Source organism: Ceratotherium simum, chromosome 34 (assembly GCF_057802395.1).
Source record: "Ceratotherium simum simum isolate JZ-2026a chromosome 34, ASM5780239v1, whole genome shotgun sequence".
Classification (NCBI taxonomy): domain Eukaryota; kingdom Metazoa; phylum Chordata; class Mammalia; order Perissodactyla; family Rhinocerotidae; genus Ceratotherium; species Ceratotherium simum.
In genome coordinates, this window is record NC_141933.1 from 2,496,875 (window position 1) to 2,516,272 (window position 19,398).

General features: G+C 65.7%; 2 protein-coding genes across 6 annotated transcripts; both read left to right on the top strand.

The window, feature by feature from the left end:
• The first annotated feature begins 2,216 nt into the window (after nucleotides 1-2,216).
• On the top strand, nucleotides 2,217-10,298 carry TH (tyrosine hydroxylase). 5 transcript variants are annotated; one of them, XM_087423206.1, is made up of 14 exons: nucleotides 2,217-2,364; nucleotides 3,135-3,175; nucleotides 3,962-4,171; nucleotides 5,364-5,538; nucleotides 5,869-5,957; nucleotides 6,180-6,247; nucleotides 6,523-6,573; nucleotides 6,986-7,131; nucleotides 7,220-7,355; nucleotides 7,542-7,611; nucleotides 8,178-8,234; nucleotides 8,461-8,556; nucleotides 8,861-8,994; nucleotides 9,912-10,298. In XM_087423206.1, the coding sequence occupies exons 1-14, from the start codon at nucleotides 2,217-2,219 to the stop codon at nucleotides 10,069-10,071; spliced, it is 1,581 nt and encodes a 526-aa protein (XP_087279332.1). In that variant the 3' UTR covers nucleotides 10,072-10,298. The 5 variants fall into 5 exon arrangements, with proteins under 5 accessions (XP_087279332.1, XP_087279333.1, XP_004441119.1 ...); XM_087423207.1 differs by lacking the exon at nucleotides 3,135-3,175 and having other exon boundaries at nucleotides 2,217-2,318; XM_004441062.3 differs by lacking the exon at nucleotides 3,135-3,175 and having other exon boundaries at nucleotides 2,217-2,306.
• Nucleotides 10,299-12,692: 2,394 nt separating this feature from the next.
• On the top strand, nucleotides 12,693-13,787 carry INS (insulin). The gene is made up of 2 exons (XM_014795833.2): nucleotides 12,693-12,890; nucleotides 13,642-13,787. The coding sequence occupies exons 1-2, from the start codon at nucleotides 12,704-12,706 to the stop codon at nucleotides 13,785-13,787; spliced, it is 333 nt and encodes a 110-aa protein (XP_014651319.1). The 5' UTR covers nucleotides 12,693-12,703.
• The last annotated feature ends 5,611 nt before the right edge of the window (nucleotides 13,788-19,398 follow it).

Consider the following 19,398-nt stretch of genomic DNA (forward strand, 5'->3'; position numbering starts at 1 on the left):
GGCCTGGAGGCACGTCACTAAGGGGTCCCCAGCAGCCCACCCTGGCAGAGGCGAAGGAAAGCCCTGGGGTCCTCCAGGGCAGTGGGGAGCCTGTCCCGAGCTTCAGCAGGCCTGGGTGCCAGGCGTGGAGGCTGGGCCACCCTCGGGCACCTCGGAAGCTCAGGTGGGTGGGTGCAGCCTGGGCAGTGGGAGCCCACTGGGGTAGAGCCAGCCCCTGCCCACACCGCTGGTCTTTGACAAGTCCTTTCAGTGCCATTTGGGGCCACATCCCTGTGGAAGTCCTCCTTTGGGCCAGGCCTGGAGCGGAGACCACTGAGACATGTTCTCTGGGAGCCCAGCGTCTAGGAGATGAGGGCCTCGCACAGGGTATCAGGGCACAGCAGTGGGCCAAGTCGGTGGGTTTTCTGCCCTCAGGGAGTTTGCAGAGGAGGAGGAATAAGCCAGGAGGAGAGCAGAGGAAGGAGGTTAATATCAGGAGAAAGAAAGCATAGACACCACAGAATGAATGCTGGCTGAACTGGGTTTTGTGGGATACATAGGAGCTCACCAAGAGAAGAAGGGGGTGAGGAATGGTATTTCAAACTGGGTATCATGGAGCCCCAAACCCTCCTAGAGCAGGAAGTGGGGATGGTCGGGAGGGAGAAGGGTTGGAGGGAGGGAGGTGCTTTGCTTTGCATTGACTGAGCACTCAGTCTTCTTCTGGAGGCAATGGGGAGCCATAGAGGGTAGTGGAGTGAGGGAATGACATGGTCAGACCACTTTCGGGGAAAGTCAGGAGGAGAGGGGTGTGGCAGCCACTGAGATGAAGAGTGGGCGCTTCCTAGGGGGTCTGAGACGTGCCAGGGGCGGACCTGGGGAGGTGGGGAAGGGGCAGTCCAGGGCTTCTGGCTCCTGCTGTGTCCAGTATGTCACTCTGGGTTGCCGGATACCAGAAAGCTGGCCTCCAGTGGCTGCTACAGCAGGCACACTTCCCTCTGGAAGGACTTGGCCTGGCCGCGGGCCTCCCTCCTTCCACACCATCATCCCCTGGGTGGGCTCTGGCCTAGGCCGTCCCAGCTGCCCCCACAGTGCCCAGGGGCACAAGGAGGTGCCCCTTCCAAGAGCATCCTTTTTTGAGAAAGGAAACCTTTCTCCAAAGGGCCCGGGAGCTGCCAGTGGTCTCACCGCAGAGCATCCGCACACCTTTGCCCAAACCGTCCCTGGTGAGGCAGTGGGTTAGACATGGGGGGCTCACGCCTGCTGGCCAGCCAGGAAGAGTCCCCTCCCATCCCCTGGCCTCCTGGGGGGGGGCCGGCACCAGAGTGAACATCCTGTTCTCAGCTCACCCGGGAGCCCGACGTCCCAGGGGCCAACTGAAGCAGGGCGTGGGGGCCAACGGCAGCTTTGTGAGGGGGGGGCGCTCAGGGAGAAGGATGAGTGGCCAGAGGACCATCCGGGGACTGGGGACTAGTGGTGGGCCACAAGGGGGTGGGAGGGAGCACCCACATTGTGGGCTGCGGTCCAAGGAAGCCAGCCACGTGGAAATGAGTGAGACAATTGTTAGGGGCTTCCCTCTCCTTGGCATCCTGGTCTCCTCCACATTGGACAGGTGGGCCCTTCTAGAACATTCCAGGTCCCGCTGGACGTGCCTAGGGATCTGAGCACAGAGGGCTGGGGCAGGGGGCAGATAGGAGTCCTGCTGAAGGCATCTGATGGAAACAGGCCGTGGGACCCTGTTGGGATATTTGGTGAAGTGAAGAACCTTCTGGAAAAGCAAACTGCCTCCTGACCTCTGAGGTCTGAGTCTGATTTCTCCTCTTGGGAGATTCCAGGCCATCTGCCACCAGGGCCCTGGGTTTTGTGTAACGTACACCCATGGGGTACCTGGAATAGCACTTCCCTGCGTACCCGCCAGTCACCCCTCTTGGGGTGTGGGGCCGTGGGGACCGTCCCCAGCCCCGCAGAACACGCCCGCCAGAGCTGAGATGATTCAGAGCGAGGGCCGGCAGACCCTGCCAGGTGCCTGCGACAGTGGATGCAATTAGATTTAATGGGACAGAGCCTTTCTCCTGCGCTGCCTCCTCCTCGCCCACCCCTCCCTCGGGCGGCAGCAGGCGGGAGAGGGATGCGCGCGAGGTGGGGGGTGTGGGACCCGGAGGGGCTTTGACGTCAGCTCGGTCTATAAGAGGCCGCCCGGCAGAGGGCTGTGGAGAGGAGCCCCGGACCTCGCCGGCACCATGCCCACTCCCAACGCTGCCACGCCGCAGGCCAAGGGCTTCCGCAGGGCCGTCTCCGAGCTGGATGCCAAGCAGGCCGAGGCCATCATGGTAAGAGGGCAGGCTGCTGCCCATGGGCAGAATGGGCCAGAAGCCCAGGGGTGTCCTTTGAAGGCTGGTGGGCGGCCGTAGGTTTAGGGTCCACATGGACGCCTCAGACCCGGGCTTGCCGTGGAGTCCTGGCCGTAAGCGCCTCATCTGCCCGAGCAGCCCCGTGCCTGGGTGTTTGCATCTCTGTGAGTGGGTCCTGCTGGCCGCAGCGTGTCTGTGACAGTGTCCTAGAACCTGGCAGCAGCTCATGGTGTGGGGGGGGGCTGGCAAACGGGAGTGCAGTTCCCAGTCCTGCTGGAGGATGCCCAGCCTGAGCTGGAGGGCGATCTGGGCTCTGGGGCGATTCCCATCCAACATCAGTCCCTCCCTCTGTCCGTTCATCGTCCACCCATCCACCCGCGATGCATTCCGTGTCCCACGTGTGGTCTCCCACCTAGAATCCCACCTCCCCTGCCCAGCAACCTTGGGCCTCCCTGGCTAGCCGGGACGGTCCCCACGGTGTCACCCACCACCCGGGAGCCCCTGAGTTCAAGAGGGGCTATGCTGGGCAGACCCAATGGGCCGGCCGCATCCATGAGACTGGATAATTGGGGGCTTCTTGGCCTGGAAGAGGTGTCTTCAGTTCATCTCCAGCGATGCCCCAGAGTAGTCAGCTCCCCGCATATTTAAAATGGGCTTTTGTTTTTAGACCATTAATGAAAACGTGGGTTGAGTTCTAGAAATTTAATGTGCAGGCACCTTCTCAGGGGACCCCCTCTGCCGAGTTCCCAGTGAGGCGCCCTCCCCGCCATGGAGGCCCAGGGCCCACCCAGCCCCACAGGTTCTCCCGGCCTGGGACTTCGGCCCTGGCTCTGTCCACACCCCCTGAGGTAGAGTGGGGGCTCCTGGAGGGGAGCCTGATTCCCCCCATGCACATCCCCCCATGTTCCAAGACCAGAGGGCACCAGAACCTTCCAGGAAGTTCAGCTGCAAGGGATGATCCCTCGAGATATGGCTCCTCCTCCACCCAGGCCTGGGGGGGCTCTAGACCTGGGGGCGTCAGACACATTGACCTCCAGGGCTCACGGTCTTGGGGACAGGCTGTGGATAGGGCACCTGTGTCCAGATGGAGGGAGAGGTGTGGCCACATGTCCCTAGGCTGTGGGGAAGGGCCCCGAGGCCATGAGGAGAGGTCATTCAGCGGGGTTGGGGTGGGGGTCACCAGGACCAGGTTGGGGCTCCCTCACAAGGAGCACCAGACACCATGTTCCCTGGCCCACCCTGGGGCTCTGGCCACTGTCCATCTTGGGGGCCTTGGGGCAGCAGGTATTGCTCCTGAGTCACTCCTTCCTGTCACCTAATCTAGTTAGGGCCTGGCCTGGGGACAGAGGTGACGCACCATCTTGGTGCTGTGGGCACACCCTCCCACACACACCAGCTCCCCACCCCCGCCCCCATGCTGCGGCTTCTGGCCACCTTCCCAGCCGATGTGCAATGCCGGGAGACATAGTCTTAGGTCCTGCCTGAGCAGGACCAGGTGAGGCCTGGCCAGCTGGGCCCTGCAGAGTACACAGTAGGCGCTTCCTAATGCCAGCTGGGCTGGCGGCTCAGAGCCTGAGACTGTGGGGCAGGCAGGCCTGAGGGCAGCTGGGAGCTGGCGTGCCCTGTTCCCACAGACCCCGCGCTTCATCGGGCGCCGGCAGAGCCTCATCGAGGATGCACGCAAGGAGCGGGAGAAGGCGGAGGCCGCGGCGGCCGCGGCGGAGCCCGGGGAGCTGGAGGCGGTGGCGTTCGAGGAGAGGGACGGCAAGGCCGTACTGAACCTGCTCTTCACCCTGCGGGGCACCAAGCCCTCCTCGCTGTCCCGTGCCGTGAAGGCTTTTGAGGTAAGGGGTAGGCGGGAGCACGCACACGCGTGTGCACCTGTGGGCTGGCATGGACACGGCTGTTTCAGGGGGCGAGTTCTCTCTATGGGACTCACGCAGAAGCGTGGCTGCCCAGGCCACTGAGGGACATGAGGGAGAGGGTTCCAGGAGCCCTGGGCCTGGGTCTTGCAACCCCGGGAGCTGTGGGGTCCCCACGACCACTCACCACACCCATCATGTTCTCAGGAACTCCCTGAGCCCGGGAACCTGGGGCTGAAGCCACCAAGCCCTGCCACTCCTGCCCCACTCCCCATGCCCACCACCTCACACATGGGGGTGAGTGGGTGTGGCTCCCAGCAGGGCAGCTTGAGAAGTAGGGATCCCCCATGCCCAACCACCCCTAATGGGGCTCCAGCTAATGTGACAGCTGATGGCACTAGCTGCTCTGGTCACACCCGTCCAGCAGGCAGGAGACTGGCCCCCACTCAGGCGCCCAAATGACATTACAACTGGACTCCTGTCAAGCTCCTGTGATGGCTGTGTGGCCCGAGGGCCCATAGAGACCCATGCACCCTGGTTGCTGGGCGACGGGAGCTGGCGGTGGAGCTGACCTTCCTGCCAGTCCCTGGGGCGCTCGGTGTTGCTCTGCGGGGGTCTGAGCCTCCTGACCGCCAGAGTGGGATCCAGGGTCCACCCCCAGCCCTGGGTGTGGCTGATGGGTCCAGATGAGGCCACTAGGGATGGGGGGACCTTCTGACCAGCGGTAGGGGAGTCAGGCTGTCTGGGTGTGGCTGAGCGACAGACACACAGCACCATCCAGAAAGCCAGTCGAGGGGACCACTGTGACAACTCCTGTTAGACAAACTAGACAAAACTCATTTCCCACCGCAAACCCTGCCCAGGTGGCGGGGGCTGACCAGTGTCTGGAAACCCGTCTTGTCTGTTGCTGGCTGCAGAAGTCCAGGGCCGGGCAGGGCTGGGCAGGGTGAGCTGACCCAGGGTGTTTCTTTCTTCCCATCACCCTTGTATTCTCCCCTCTCCATCTCTCTGTCCATCTCTGTCCCTCTCCATCTCTCTCTCTCTCCATCTCTCTCCCTCTCTATCTCCATCTCTCTCTCCATCTCTCTCTCTCTCTCTCCATCTCTCTCTCTCTCCACCTCTCTCTCTCTCTCCATCTCTCCCACCCTCTCATTCCCTGCTTTTGCTCCCTAAGACATTTGAAGCCCAAATCCACCACCTGGAGACCCGGCCTGCCCAGAGGCCACGGGCAGGGGGGCCCCACCTGGAGTACTTTGTGCGCTGTGAGGTGCCCACCGCCGACCTGCCCGCCCTGCTCAGCTCCGTGCGCCGGGTGGCGGAGGATGTGCGTGGCGCAGGGGAGAACAAGGGTGAGGCCAGTTCCTCTGTCCTTGAATGCTGCCACATGACCTTGAGACGTTGGGGAACCCTGAAGTGACTGTGTGTGCAGCCTAGGGGGCTTCCTCCCTGCTGGCTCCAGCCCTCCTCCCGGGCACCTCCAGGACCATGCCCCCTGGCTGTCACAGCCCCCGGCCACCTCCCCCGGGCTGTCACAGCCCCCAGCTACCTCCCCCCAGGCTGTCACAGCCCCCGGCCACCTCCCCCCTCGCTGTCCGGTGCCGGGGCTGCTTCATGTAGGTCACACTCCCCACACGGGCCTGACACTCACTCGGCTCCCTTTCCTTCTGTCCTCTGAGAAGTCCTCTGGTTCCCAAGGAAAGTTTCCGAGCTGGACAAGTGTCACCACCTGGTCACCAAGTTTGATCCTGACCTGGACTTGGATCATCCGGTGAGCCAGTGCCCACCGAGGTCCCCTGGCCCCGACTGTGCCCACCCAGACTCCTGGCCAGGACGGTGGGTGTGGACCCCGGGCTGACCCTGGACGGGGTGTAGGTCTGCTGCCCGGCTCCCGGCACAGCAGCTGAGGCCTGGCTGGGTGCGGCATCTGGGCTGGCAGGGCGGGAGGGGCAGTGGGACAGCCTCCTGACCAGCGCGTCCACTCTGCCGTCAGGGCTTCTCAGACCAGGTGTACCGCCAGCGCAGGAAGTTGATTGCCGACATAGCCTTCCAGTACAAGCAGTAAGGACCCCCGGGCCCTCGGCCTCCAGACCCAGACCCCATCCTGCAGCCTCACACTAGACCTGGGGGACAAAGGGGAGGGACGTCTTTGTCACCAATACCATCACCTTCACTGTCACTGTGGCCACCGACTCGGGGTCCCCGAGTCACAGCTGACCACACCGAGGCACAGGGCGGAGCGGTTAATCTTGCGGAGACCACACAGCTGGCCGGGCAGTCAGCCCCGAGCCCCTCCTGCCCGAGGGGCCCTGACTGGCTGCTGACCCCCTCTGCAGCGGTGACCCGATTCCCCGCGTGGAGTACACGGTCGAGGAGATCGCCACCTGGTGAGACCCCGGTGACAGCAGCTGGGGAGGGGTGGGGGGTGGGACGAGGAGGGCCCGAGGAAGACCCCCAGAATCCCCGTGTGCGAGGGTGGTGGCCTCCAGCAGGACAGACTGAGGCTGGGTGGAGGAGGGACTTCCCGAGGCCCCGAATGTCGGCCTGGAAGGAGAGGTGGCCAATGGGTCTGGCCCCCCACGGCTCCCTGTCCCCTGGAATCCCCCAAAGCCACGGGCGAAGGCCCCTCCCAGTGGCCAGGGTCTTCAGGGCCCGCGGAGCCTGCAGGGGGCAGAGCAGAGTGCCCCCGCGGAGGGGCTGCTGCGTGCGGGGAGCAGTCTGGAGCAGGCTGAGGGGATCCGGGCACAGACGCCCGGGGACGAGGAACACCGCAGCCGGGCCTGAGACCCTCGCCCACAGGAAGGAGATCTATACCACCCTCAAGGGCCTCTACGCCACCCACGCCTGCCGCGAGCACCTGGAGGCTTTCGAGCTGCTGGAGCGCTTCAGCGGCTACCGGGAGGACAACATCCCCCAGCTGGAGGACGTGTCCCGCTTCCTGAAGGGTGCGCCGGCGGCCGGGAGGGGCCTGGGCAGGGAGGGCTTGGGGTGCCCCCCCCCCCCGGGCGCCCTGACCACCCGCGGCCCTTGCAGAGCGCTCTGGCTTCCAGCTGCGGCCCGTGGCCGGCCTGCTGTCCGCCCGGGACTTCCTGGCCAGCCTGGCCTTCCGCGTGTTCCAGTGCACCCAGTACATCCGCCACGCCTCCTCGCCCATGCACTCCCCCGAGCCGTGAGTGTGCCCCGCGTGTGTCGCCCAGCCCCACGATGCACAGCCAGCAGGACGCCACATACAGGCCCAGGTCACCGGGGCCAGGCCCTGCTGTCCCTTCACAGAGAACAGAGAGAGGGTGGCAAGGGCAGGCTGCCGGCCCCCCCAGACCCCAGCCTGCCCCCTCTCTCCCCACCCCCAACCCAGGGACTGCTGCCACGAGCTGCTGGGGCACGTTCCCATGCTGGCCGACCGGACCTTCGCCCAGTTCTCCCAGGTGCGTCCTCTGGGCCTCAGGCCAGGACTGGGGCTGGGCTGAGGGTCTGTGGCCCAGGGCTGGGGGCTGGGGTGGGGTCCGACATGCCAGCGAGGGATGCTATCCCCTGAACTGCCCTCTCCCCGGCACCATGCCTGAGCCCCTCCAAGGGGGGTCACCACGTCCCCACCTCTGGCTGGACAGTGCCCCTTGGGTCCATGAGACTTCAGGGAGACTGCCTCATCCTGGAAGAGAGGGTGGGTGTGCTCTGACCCATTTGAGGAAGACGCCTTGTAGAAATGACGAGGAAGAATCCTTTTCCAAGAGTCAGCTCAGGTCTCTGTGCAGAGTGGACAAGCTGGGGGCAGATTCCCACGGCCTCTGCTGCCACCTGCTGGCTCCCCCAGGAACAGAGGAGAGCGGTCCTGGGCCCTTGAGTGATCCCGAGAGGTCCCTGCACCCCTGGCAGTGCCCAGGAGACCCCTGGAGAGGCTGCTGACACCCCCAGTGCCCCCACCTCATGCAGGTGCCCAAGCAGTGGTAGGCTGGGCCTCTACCCCACCCCCAGCCTCCTCCTCGCTCCACAGGACATCGGCCTTGCGTCCCTGGGGGCATCGGATGAGGAAATTGAGAAGCTGTCCACGGTGGGTTCCTTCCCCTGCAGGGCCCTGGGTGGGGGCTCAGGACCCCTGGGTTCAGGCCGGGCCCTCCGGTCCTGGTTGTGGTCTCTGCTTCTGTCCGGGAGTGTGGTCCTCACGCTGTGACCACCCCTGGAGCCTGGCTGGGCTCTACCTGGGTGGGTAGCGCCCTGGGGCCACGGCCGTTGGGGGCAGCCCCTGTCTCTGGACGACCTGCTGGCTGTCCCGCCAGCTGTACTGGTTCACGGTGGAGTTTGGGCTGTGCAAGCAGAACGGAGAGGTGAAGGCCTACGGTGCGGGGCTGCTGTCCTCCTACGGGGAGCTCCTGGTGAGACCCTCCCCCTGCTGCAGCCCCCAGCAGGGGGCCGGAGCCGGGGTCCCAGCGGGGAGGGCCACCTCGGCCATGCCTCCTGGATTCGGGCCTCCCGGGAGGCTGGAGCAAGGGGCTGCCCCACTAGAGGGGCCGAGAAAGCTTGTCCAACCCACACAGTCCCCGGGCCTCGGGAGGACCACCGGGAGAGCAGGGTGTGAGTCCACACCCAGAGCCCACCACAGAGTCAGGCCACAGCCATCCAGTTCCCTTGGGGCCTCGGGGTGCTGCGGGGGGCCTGTGACCTATGACCTCCCGCCAGCACTCCCTGTCCGAGGAGCCTGAGATCCGGGCCTTCGACCCCGAGGCTGCAGCTGTGCAGCCCTACCAGGACCAGACTTACCAGCCTGTCTACTTCGTGTCGGAGAGTTTCAGCGACGCCAAGGAGAAGCTTAGGTGGGCCGGGGTCCCAGGGCCGAGACCACCCAACGTGCCCCAGACGGGGCTAGCCAGCCCGCGGGGCCAGGCCCATGGACCCGCTTCACAGACGGGAGGACTGTGAACACTTGGTTACAAAGCCCCTCCCACAGCAGGACCCCCAGAATGTCTGGGGAGGGGGACACCTGCGGGGCTGGTGGCCAGGTCAAGGCCAGGCTTCTGGGAGGCAGAGCTCGACCTTCGTAAGAAGGGCGTGTGGCATCCTTGCCAGCCTCCGGCCCTCTGAGCAGCTGGGGCCATCGGGGGCATGGAGAAGAGGGGGCCTAGAGGGAGCGGGGAGGTCCCAGGGCCAGGGGCTGGGGATGCAGCGACCAGTAGCCTCCGGGGTTGGGGGGCAGAGCCCCACCTGCTCATCCTCAGAAAGGGCCTTATTTTCCAGCCGGGATCCTGTTGTCACAGGAGAAACTGAGGCCCAGGGGCTGTGTGCCCAGAGTAGAGGGGAGGGGAGGGTTGGATCCCACACACCAGCTTAAGAACAGGGATGTAACTGGGGCTCTGCAGGGCACACAGTCCGGGGAAGGCTTCCTGGAGGAGGAGGCCTGAGCTGGGCCTTGGGGAGGAGCAGGGAGGGATGGGCCTGCAGGCAGAGGCCTGTTTGGGCAAAGCCTGTCCCTCCCCTGCCCTGCCCTTGGAGGAGGCCTCAGTGACCCGTCTTGTCCGGGTGTTTGGACAGAAGGAGCTTTCGGGGCCCAGGTGGCTCAGAAAAGCCCTGGGAGCTCTGAGCTGGCTGTGATGGAGGAGACCCGGCCCCCAGCTCTCCAGCTCTCCTGGAGGCCGCCGACCCTGCCCCAAGCTGTCCCAGCTCCCCCTGGTCTCCCCAGTGCCCCCCGAGTCCCCACTGGTGACTGAGGGTCCATGCCGGCTCCCTTCCCCAGGAGCTACGCCTCCCGTATCCAACGCCCCTTCTCCGTGAAGTTTGACCCGTACACGCTGGCCATTGACGTGCTGGACAGTCCCCATGCGGTCCGGCGCTCCCTGGAGGGCATCCAGGATGAGTTGCATGCCCTCACCCATGCGCTCAACGCCATCGGCTAGTGCAGCAGGTGCCACCCTGCGGGCCGGCCCTGGGGTCTCCCAGCCCTTCCCCGGCTCCCCCAGCCCCTGCGCATGTGAGGGGCTGGGTCACAGGGCACCCCAGAGACCGTCAGAGGCCCTCCCTGTCGGAGGGCACCCCGCCGACCCCACCCTGCCGCTTCTCAGCTCCGCCTGCAGCTGTCCTCGTCCGGCTGTGCCGCCCGCCGCCCGCCTGTGACGCTGTGCTGCCCGTGCCTGTCTCAATAAAAGAAAGTCCCTCTGCACACCCGCCTGGAGTCCGTGTCTGTGTGCCGGGCTCGGGGGCCACAGAGGCACGTCCCCGGACCCCCCCACCGCCCCCAGTCTTGCTCAGAGGTTTCTGCTCTGCCTGCCTGCTCCTCCGAGACCCCACCAGGCAGCCCAGGCCAGACAGGAGGCCCCTCCAGGCCCGGAGGCCCTGCTCACCCCAGAGGACCAGCCTGCGCTGAGCCCCCAGCAGTTCTGGAGGCCTGAGGGGGTCCTGGCGGAGCTGCCCCATCTCTGTGGGGGAGTGGCAGGGAGGTGGGGGCCTGGCTGATGGGAGCCCCTCCTGGGGCTGGGTGATGGGGGTAGGGCTTGCAGCTGTGCCGACTGGGGGGGTGGTCTCCGAGGCAGGGCTGCAGGCCAGGCCCTCCCTGAGCCTGGCATACCCAATGGGAGGAGGACAGGGCTCCAGGGGGCCAGCCCTTAAGAGCAGGTGGGGGGACAGAGGACACAAAGCACAGCTGCTTCCGATCCCTGCACCCTACCCCACCCAGAGCAGGACCTGGGAGTCCCCAAAATGTGTGCTGATGGAGAGTTCCGCTGAGCTGGTTCCCAGGCAGCCTCTCTGGGCCTCAGTCTCCCCAGCAAGGCAATGTGGGGCTGGATTCTGGGCTCTGTGAAGTGCCTTTCACTCATTGAAGGGGTCTGGACATGGCCCTCCAGCTAGAGCCCCCACCATCCTCTGGGGCTGGCCCAGGCCAGGGTGCCCCCGTTTCTCACCCTGCCCCTGGCCTTTGGAGAGAGCAGCCTGGGGCTTCCCATGAGGTGCCTGGGTCCTTACTTCCTGCAGGGTGAGGTGAGACATGAGCCCGTCCTCCAGGCCCTGCTCACTCCCTGCAGCCACCCCCACCACACAGCCAGGGCCCAGCTGTAAGCTCGTAGGATGTCAGTCCTGGCAAACTCCTATTCATCCGTCAAGACCCTCCCAGGCAAAGCCTTCTTCCCCAGCCCTTCCTCCCTGGCAGTCTGTCCTTCCATCCTCTGTGCCTTAAGCAGTTTGGCTGTGCCCAGCCCTCCCGCACCCACGTCCCTTCATCCCATGAGACCCCAACTGGGGCCGTTTTTGACAGCTGTGAGCCCCATTGAGACTCTTGGGAAGGGCTGATGGTTGGCCTCCTCTCGCCCAGTCCTACTGGCCCCTGAGCTCTGCCTTGCCACCTGGCTCCTCCCTCATCCAGCCTCTTGCCCTGCACACCCCTCTCAAGAGGCCCCCAGGTCTCCTTGGCTACAGGAGGGCCATAGAGCACCATGGTGTCCTGGGAAAGCAAGGGCAGCCCCTTCCACAGCTGTGAAGGGTTCACAGACTTTGGTGCCATGAGAGGGTTAGAGGCTGCAGGGGGAGGCAGTGGGGGTCAGGGCCTCCCTTCCGGCGCCTGTCCAGGGGGTCTGGGGGGCACCCCAGGGGCTCAGCCCATATGACAGCCAAGGGGGAAACGGGATGGGGCCTGGCCTGAAAGGGACCAGCCTGGGGGAGATGGGCAGGGGCTCCAAGAAGAGAAGTGGGGGCTGCAAGGGTACCTGGGGGGGACGTGGTGGGGCCATCACACAGAGGGGGGTCTACTGCCCCCACAGTGAAGACGAGAAACAGGGCCAGCCTGGGGGGCCTCATGGTTGCTGCTCCCCAAGTTTGCCCCTCTCCGCAGCACCCCAAGGAGCTGAGCGTCTCGGTGGGGGTGCTGTGCTGGGGTGGGGTGGGGATAGGCCTGAGCAGGGAGCATCCATGGGGTCTCGAGGGCAGACTAGGGACTGTGGATCGGGGGGGCCAGGCTGGACGAGTCCCCTCCTCTTGCCCCCAGCTCCCCTGGACTAATGTGGAAAATTCGGCTCAGGCAAGGCCCTGGTGCGGCTCTGCTCCCATGCCAATGTTTGCCCCCAGCTGGGAGCAGGACAGCTCGGGCCATCAGGCCCCTCGTTAAGACTCTAATGACCCTGTGGTCCTGAGAGGTGCTGACGACCAAGGAGATGTTCCCGCAGACCCAGCACCGGGGAAATGATCCAGAAATTGCAGCCTCAGCCCCTGGCCATCTGCCACCCCCCTGGAGGCCCTAATGGGCCAGGCGGCCAGGCCGGGGGCTATAAAGCCAACGGGGCCCAGCAGCCCCCAGCCCTCGGGGACCAGCTGCATTCCGAGGCTGTCAGCAAGCAGGTCTGTCCTGGGGGCCTCTGTGTGAGCCTGGGTCTGGGGCTGCCCCCTGGGGGTCTAGGGCGTCCGGGCCCCAGGCCCAAGCTCTGCGAGCGGTGGGATGTAGGCTCCTCTCTTGGAGCATCCGGCTGGGTGAGGGTCCCGGGCAGGACGCGTGCCCCTTGCTGGCCTCAACTCTGTCCATCCCCAGGTCATCGTCCCCTCGCCATGGCCCTGTGGACGCGCCTCCTGCCCCTGCTTGCTCTGCTGGCCCTCTGGTCGCCTGCCCCCACCCGGGCCTTCGTCAACCAGCACCTGTGTGGCTCGCACCTGGTGGAGGCGCTGTACCTGGTGTGCGGGGAGCGCGGCTTCTTCTATACCCCCAAGGCCCGCCGGGAGGCTGAGGATCCCCAGGGTAAGCCACCAATGTGCCCACCCGGGCTTCTAACTGGCACCCAGGGGGATAGCAGGCAAGAATTTAAAAAGGAAAATGATGTGCCCTTGGTCACATCCTAAACGTGACCAGATCCCTGGTCAGTGTTGGCATAGGGGAGCTGAGCCCAGATGACACCCTGAGGGTGGGCTCGTCCCCTCCCCTGCCTCCCTTCTCACCCCAGCCCCTCCTGCTCAAACAAATGACCTCCCTCCTCTGACAACAGCAGCTTCAGGAGGAATTTTACTAAGTGAATCAAGTCCTGGGCTTTGATTGTCTTGGGGGGACATAGGAATCACGGGGGTGCCCCATCCCCCCCGCCCACATGCCCGTGGGAAACACCCTATCGCCCTCAGGGGCGGGAACAGGGCAGCCTGAGGGAGTGGAGGGGGCCCTGTCCTGGGGGCTCTGTGTGGGCTGCAGGGAGTCAGGAGGTGGGGGGCAGGCCCGTGAAGGGCACCGAGGGCACTTGTTCACGTTCCCGCTGTGGCACTGAACTGGGGCATGGGATGGTGGCAGGATGTGGGGGCCATGCCTGGCAGCATGCACCCCGGCATGGGCAGTCCCTCCTCCATCCGACCTCAGCTCAGCAGGAGACTGGGGTGCAGAGGGCACGGCCCCAGGCCCACTGTCCCCTGGGCTGTGCAGGGGCCGAGGGCAGGCAGGGGGCCGCTGTCTCTCCCTGACTCTCTGTCCCTCCGCCTGTCTTTCTCCCCCTTGCTGCTCCCCGCAGTGGGGGAGGTGGAACTGGGCGGGGGCCCCGGCGCGGGCGGCCTGCTGACCCTGGCCCTGGCAGGGCCCCCGCAGAAGCGCGGCATCGTGGAGCAGTGCTGTACCAGCATCTGCTCCCTCTACCAGCTGGAGAACTACTGCAATTAGCCAGCCCTCCAGGCCCATATGTCCGAGCCTTCCGCTCCTACACCCCAGCCACCCAATAAAGCCTTTCGCTGAGCCCTGGTGGTGTCGTCTGTGCCACGTGGGGGTCAGGGTGTCGACTGGGGAGGGCGAGGCAAGGCCAGGCACACACTGCCCCACCTGCCACGGTGGCCATGGGGGCTGCCCTGAGACTCCTCCTCTGCTCTCTCTGCACTGGCCCCTCCGAGCTCCCTCCACGGCCTGTGGGCGGCCTGGGCCCAGGCCCCCTAAGGTGCCCCTGGCCGTGCCCCCTAAGGTGGCGAGCTCCTGTCGGCTGCTGCTCACCCCTGCCCTGGTCACTGGGAGATCCCCCAGAGCAGGGCTGGGGGGGGTCTCTGGGAGGCGGGGGGCCGGGGTCTGGCTGGGAGCTGACACCCTTAGCTCAGAAGCCCTGAGGTCTCGGGGCCCCCAGAGAGCTTTTCGGGGCAAGAGGATGAGATCCCAGTGACTTCCCACTTCGCCCTGCCCGGCTCTCCTTTCAGGGCCGTTTCTGACGGAGGGCCTATGGAAGGAAGAAGCTGGGCAGGGCACAGAGAAGGGCCTGAGAGGCTGCCCATGCAGGGCCTTTCTCAGTGCCCCTCACTGTCCCCAGCTCTGGGCAGGCCCGGGGCAGCCCTAGCCCGAGGAGCCCACTAGAGCCTGGAGGAACCAGGAGGGACAGGCGGCACCCCATGAGCTGGGGGACGGACTGGGGTTGCTGCAGGCACTGGGCAGGGGACCCAGTGCTCAGGGGCATCCTGGCTGTGTCCACCCTGAGAACTGCAGCCCACGGGGCCAGGGCCAGGGCCGGGTCCCCCAGCCGCCCAGCAGCCCTCTCCTCCCACTATGCAGCCACAATCCTTTAGCCTCAGATCTGGTGGTCACCTCCAGGAATGCCCTTGGGGCGTGAGGACAAGATTGCTGGGGGTCTAGGTCTTCAGAGGTCCTGACACCCCCCCTCTGCAGGGCCCACTGCGGCCCAGGATCAGGTGGACACCCTGCCTAGGCCACTGCCTGGCACGCCTGGAGGCTGCCTGCTTGGGCTGGCCATGACCTGGGAGGTCAGCCAGTGACCTTGGCCACACGAAGGCCTGGCCAGCCTGCCGGCTGCCCAGGCCAAACCAATCTGCACCTTTCCTGAAGGCTCCGCCCGGGCTGGGGCTTGGGATGGCTGGGCCTGGGGCTGGACACCTGGCCTGCTGGCTGCAGACCACTCAGAGGCTGGTTTCAGAGCGGGGCCCGGCCGCCTGGGCTGCCCCCTCCCTGCAGCCCTGAGGCTCCCTCCCGGGTCGCCCCCACCCCATGACCACATCAACACCCCTGGAGGCGATGTCGTGGGCCCCCAGCAAGCCCCGCCCCTGGAGTGGAGTCCAGGGCTGGGCAGGCGGGTGGACAACCGGACACTGGACCCGGAAGAGGAGGGCGAGGAGGTGGCTGGGACCAGCGGCAAATTGTGCATGGGAGCGCCCCGGCGGCCCCGTTTGCGCGGGTAGAGGCAGGGAGGTCCTGCAGGAGCTGAGGTAGGTGAGTGCCCGTGGGCTGGGCTGGGCGCAGCTGAGACCGGGAAGTGGGCCGGCCGCAGTCAGGCTGCCCTCAAGGCAGCAGTTGGCCAAGCCCGTGTCCTGGCCAAGCCCCTGCCGGCCAGCAAGACCCTGGGGATGATCCAGGCCCTTCCCCTCCCCCTCAGGTGCTGGCAAATTCTGTGGAGGGGGAGCGGGAGCCCTTTGGGGTCCAGGGAGCTTGGAGCCATCCCAGTCGGCGGCTGGTCCTGGGTGGTGCCGGGGTCTCAGGAGCATCACTCAAGGACCTCCCTCCTGGGGGCTTTGGAGAGGGGTTGTGCCCACAGGATGGGGAAGGCTGCCCACCCGAGAGACTCTGTCATGGTGTCCTGCTGTCCTCAGGCCCCTGCCCGGGCTGCGGCCTGTCTTCCCTTTCCCCTCCTGCGACCTGCCCCAGCCCTGAGACCCAGGACCCTCCTCCGAACCTTTCCACCAGCCCCTCGGCCCCCGTGACTGTGTTCTTGAAAAGCTGGAGTGGGGGACTCTCCATGCCCCCCGCACAGATGAGGGCCCGGAGGCAGGGAGAAGTGGCTGCCCAAAGCCACCCGGGGCCCAGGTGGCAGAGGCGAGATCAGACCCAGTCTGCTGCTTCGCACCACCTGGCGCTGAACCCCAGATTCCCCAGCTTCCCGAGGTCACCCCATGGAAGCCAGGCCCACAGACCTTGGCTCTCTGTCCCGCCCGGGCCTGTGCTCCGCCCCTTCTGGGAATCAGGAGGACAGTCCTCCTGTGTCCTCAGAGCCTGCCTGTCCCTGGAACCTGGGCTTCACTGCCTGAGGGGCTGGCCATGGCGGTCAGCTGCGTCCAGCCTCGGGCGTCACCCTGGCGTGGGGGTGGGGGTCCAAGGGCCCCCCAGCTGGGGGCAGTGGGAGTTGGAGGAGCAGCTGCTCCCGAAGGCCCCTGACTCTGCTGGGTCTCCTCACTGGACGCCCGGGTCTTCTAGAAGGCATCATTGAGTGCAGTCCACGCACACATCCCTCTCTCTCGCCCTGTGTCTGTTCCGTGTTCCACTGTCACACGTGCCATGTGGGGTGGGGACCATTGCACTGTGTTCCTATTGGGGAGACTGAGGCCAGGGCTAGTATGCCTGTACTTCTGGTGCCCACCCACCAATGACATTCTGCCAGTGTGGCTGCCTCCAGGCTGGCTTCCCGGATTGCATCTGCTCCTGGCACAGATGAGCTGGCATTTCCACTTGGCCCCTGGAACAGTATTTGCCTTCTCCTGGTGGCAGTAAACATTTACCTCACTGTCCTCCAGGCCTGAGCAGACCGGAGGGGCACAAGGGGTGGACACAGGATGCCGGGTTGGCCCCTCTGCCACTGAGGGCCCCATGCCTGGTGGGGGTCGGCCCAGGAGAGGGAGTGAGGCCAGGAACCAGTGGCCTGAGCTCCTGGAAAATGCCCCCTGGCAGAGCCTAGACTGAGCCCTGGCCGGTGTCTGTGTCCAGCTAGGCTGTGAGGGGGACACCTGTGTCCCCACCTTGGGAAGCTGGCCCCAGACCCAGGCAGGGTCGGGCCCCCACTGCAGGTGGCTTTGCTGGGCGAACACCTGTCCACACCTGGCAAGGTGGCCAGAGCAGCCATTCACAGATGTGACCAGCAGAGGGCGCCAAAGTCCCATGTTTGACGCTTGTCCCAGGCTGGCTGTCGGGGGTGGGGTGGGGGGGGTACTCTGCAGGGGTCTGCTGTCCCCCACCGTCCACATTCCTGCCCACCCCGCTCACAGGGGCTGCAGGGGATGCTCACCAGGCTGGCCACCCCGGCCTCTGGAGGCCATGAGGTTTAGGAAGGAGAGAGTGTGTCCGAGGTCTCAGCCCCCCAGTGTAGCCCCCACCCAGCCTCTCAAGGTCAAGGTCTCAGGTTTTCCTGGGGGAGCAGGTGGACACATGTACCAGGTCCCCAACATTTCGGGAAAGTCTCCAGTGAAGGCCTGATGCCCCGGCCCCCAGAATCACAGAAACCTGGGCGGGAAGTCCTTAGGAGTCACTTCCTCCACCTCCCCCCACATTATGGCCCAGCAACCAAGGGCGAGGCTGTGCCCAGCTGGGGCCTCTGCTGAGGGTCTCCAGGGCCCTGGGGAAGTGAGGCTGGGGGCTGGGGGTGGTTGTCCCTGTCAGGCCGGGTGGTCCCTCCTTGCCCTACAGGCTCTGCTGTAGCCACCTTGGCCACTGGAGCCAGAGGCTCCCTTGAGGTGCAGGCTTTGGGGACGAGGACCCTGGGGCCCGAGGCCTCAGGCGGGGGTCCAGCTGGGTCAGGGTTAGCTCTTTCCCAGGTCCACCCTCATCTCCCCGCCCCGCCCGGGGCTGAGGTGAGAGAGGTCAACTCCAGAAAGAATGCTTGGGGGTCTGGGAACTGCAGAGATAACAAACAAGGTGGGGGCGCGGCCCGCTCCCGCCCTCCCTCCCTCCTGCACTGTTGTTCCTGGCCCCAGCTCAGGACCAGCATGGCAGATTCCTTCGAAAGTGGAGACTGGCGGAGGTGCCTCCCCATCGTCCCCTGTGGCCCGCTGAGGCTGCGCTGGCGCCGAGCACCGCTGGCTCTCGGACCCCTCTGGTCCTCCGCTCACCTCCTGCTCCCAGGAGGCCTGCCAGCCCCAGCCCACCTCAGCTCAGACTCCCCACGTCCTGCCCATCTGCTGCTGCTGGGGAACCCTGTCTCCGACCTGCAGACCCTCAAGACAGTCCAGGGCTCCCCCCAGAAGCAGGGCTTGGGGCTGTGCTGAAGGGTCACCCCATAATCCCCACCCTCCAAGGCACTGGGCTGAGACACGGGGTCTCGGGTCTTGGGGTAGCCCTGGCGCACAGCTCCATTACAGTCAGAGTCACTCAGGCCGAAGCTGGAGGGGGCTGCTTCCTCCTGGCTCCCCTCTCATTCTGAGAGATGCTCAGAATGTCTAGACCCAGGCGGTTGACCCTGGGTCAAGGTCCCAGGGTCGCTGGGGGCTGAACCCGAGCCCCAGCAGCCAAGCCCAGGGCTCCTCGTCTGTGAGCCCATGAGGATCCTTCCCAGCCGTGCCCAGCTCCACGCTTTGCCAGGGACAAAGGTGGGCCTCGAGGCCCAGCCTGGGGGTCCACAGCCTTCAGGCTTCCAGGGTGGCCCTCCCAGCCCATGCGGACCAGGTTGCTGAGCCATCAGAGCCTGGGGTGCACATACCACAGGCCTCGCTCTGGCCCCCTCCCCGGCCCATCTGTGTTTTTGGAAAACAGAGCTGGCGCCCCCGGAGCCCTGCCGGCTTGGGGCCGTTCACACAGCGACCTAGAGAGAGCTCTTTTGTTCTTCAAAGTCCGTCTCACTTCAGAACTGGGCCCCATTCCAGCCCCCCTCCCTCGGGGCCACCTGCCTGCCCCTCCCACACCCGGGGCCCACTTGCTGGGGGACCTCAGAAGACCCCCTGTCTCTCTGGGCCTCAGGTTCTGGGCTGGGGTCAGTCCCACATGGTGGCTCAGTGGGCACAAAGGACAGGCCTGGAGGAGGCGACCTTGGGGGCCCCTGGGGTGAGCCGGCTTCCCTGGCTCTCCATGGCCCTCCTTGCCCACCCCTTCCCTCCATGGCCCTCCATGTCCCTCCCTGGCCTTCCCTGGCCCTCTGTGGCCCTCCATGTGCCTCCCTGGCCCTCCCTGCCCGCCCCCCCATCCCTCTGTGGCCCTCCATGTCCCCCCATCCCTCCCTGGCCCTCCCTGGCCCACCCTGGCCACCCCCGTCCCTCGGTGGCCCTCCATGTCCCTCCCTGGCTCTCCATGGCCCTCCATGGCTCTCCCTGGCCCTCCGCAGCCCTCCATGTCCCACCTCCCGTCCCTCCCTGGCCCCTCCGGCCTTCTGTGGCCCTCCTTGCCCACCCCTGGTCCTCCCTGGCCCTGGAGCCACAGTGGCGGCTGTGTGCACGCAGAGCTGGCATCTCTAGGCCCTTCCCCATGACTGGGCATGGGCTGGCCCTCCCCGAAAGAAGATACAGGCTGAGGACTGGGGGCTACAATGGGCAGAGGCCTGTGGGCACCTCACCTCCCCGCATGCCCTCAGCATGTTGAGGCCAGCTGA

Bases quoted from the DNA above. Each gene is read 5' to 3' on its own strand.
- TH (XM_087423206.1), top strand. From the start codon at position 2,217: ATGCCCACTCCCAACGCTGCCACGCCGCAGGCCAAGGGCTTCCGCAGG. The intron at 6,574-6,985 runs GTGAGACCCCGG...CCTCGCCCACAG, and splicing joins GTCGAGGAGATCGCCACCTG to GAAGGAGATCTATACCACCC. The intron at 8,995-9,911 runs GTGGGCCGGGGT...TCCCTTCCCCAG, and splicing joins GACGCCAAGGAGAAGCTTAG to GAGCTACGCCTCCCGTATCC.
- INS (XM_014795833.2), top strand. From the start codon at position 12,704: ATGGCCCTGTGGACGCGCCTCCTGCCCCTGCTTGCTCTGCTGGCCCTC. The intron at 12,891-13,641 runs GTAAGCCACCAA...TGCTCCCCGCAG, and splicing joins GGAGGCTGAGGATCCCCAGG to TGGGGGAGGTGGAACTGGGC.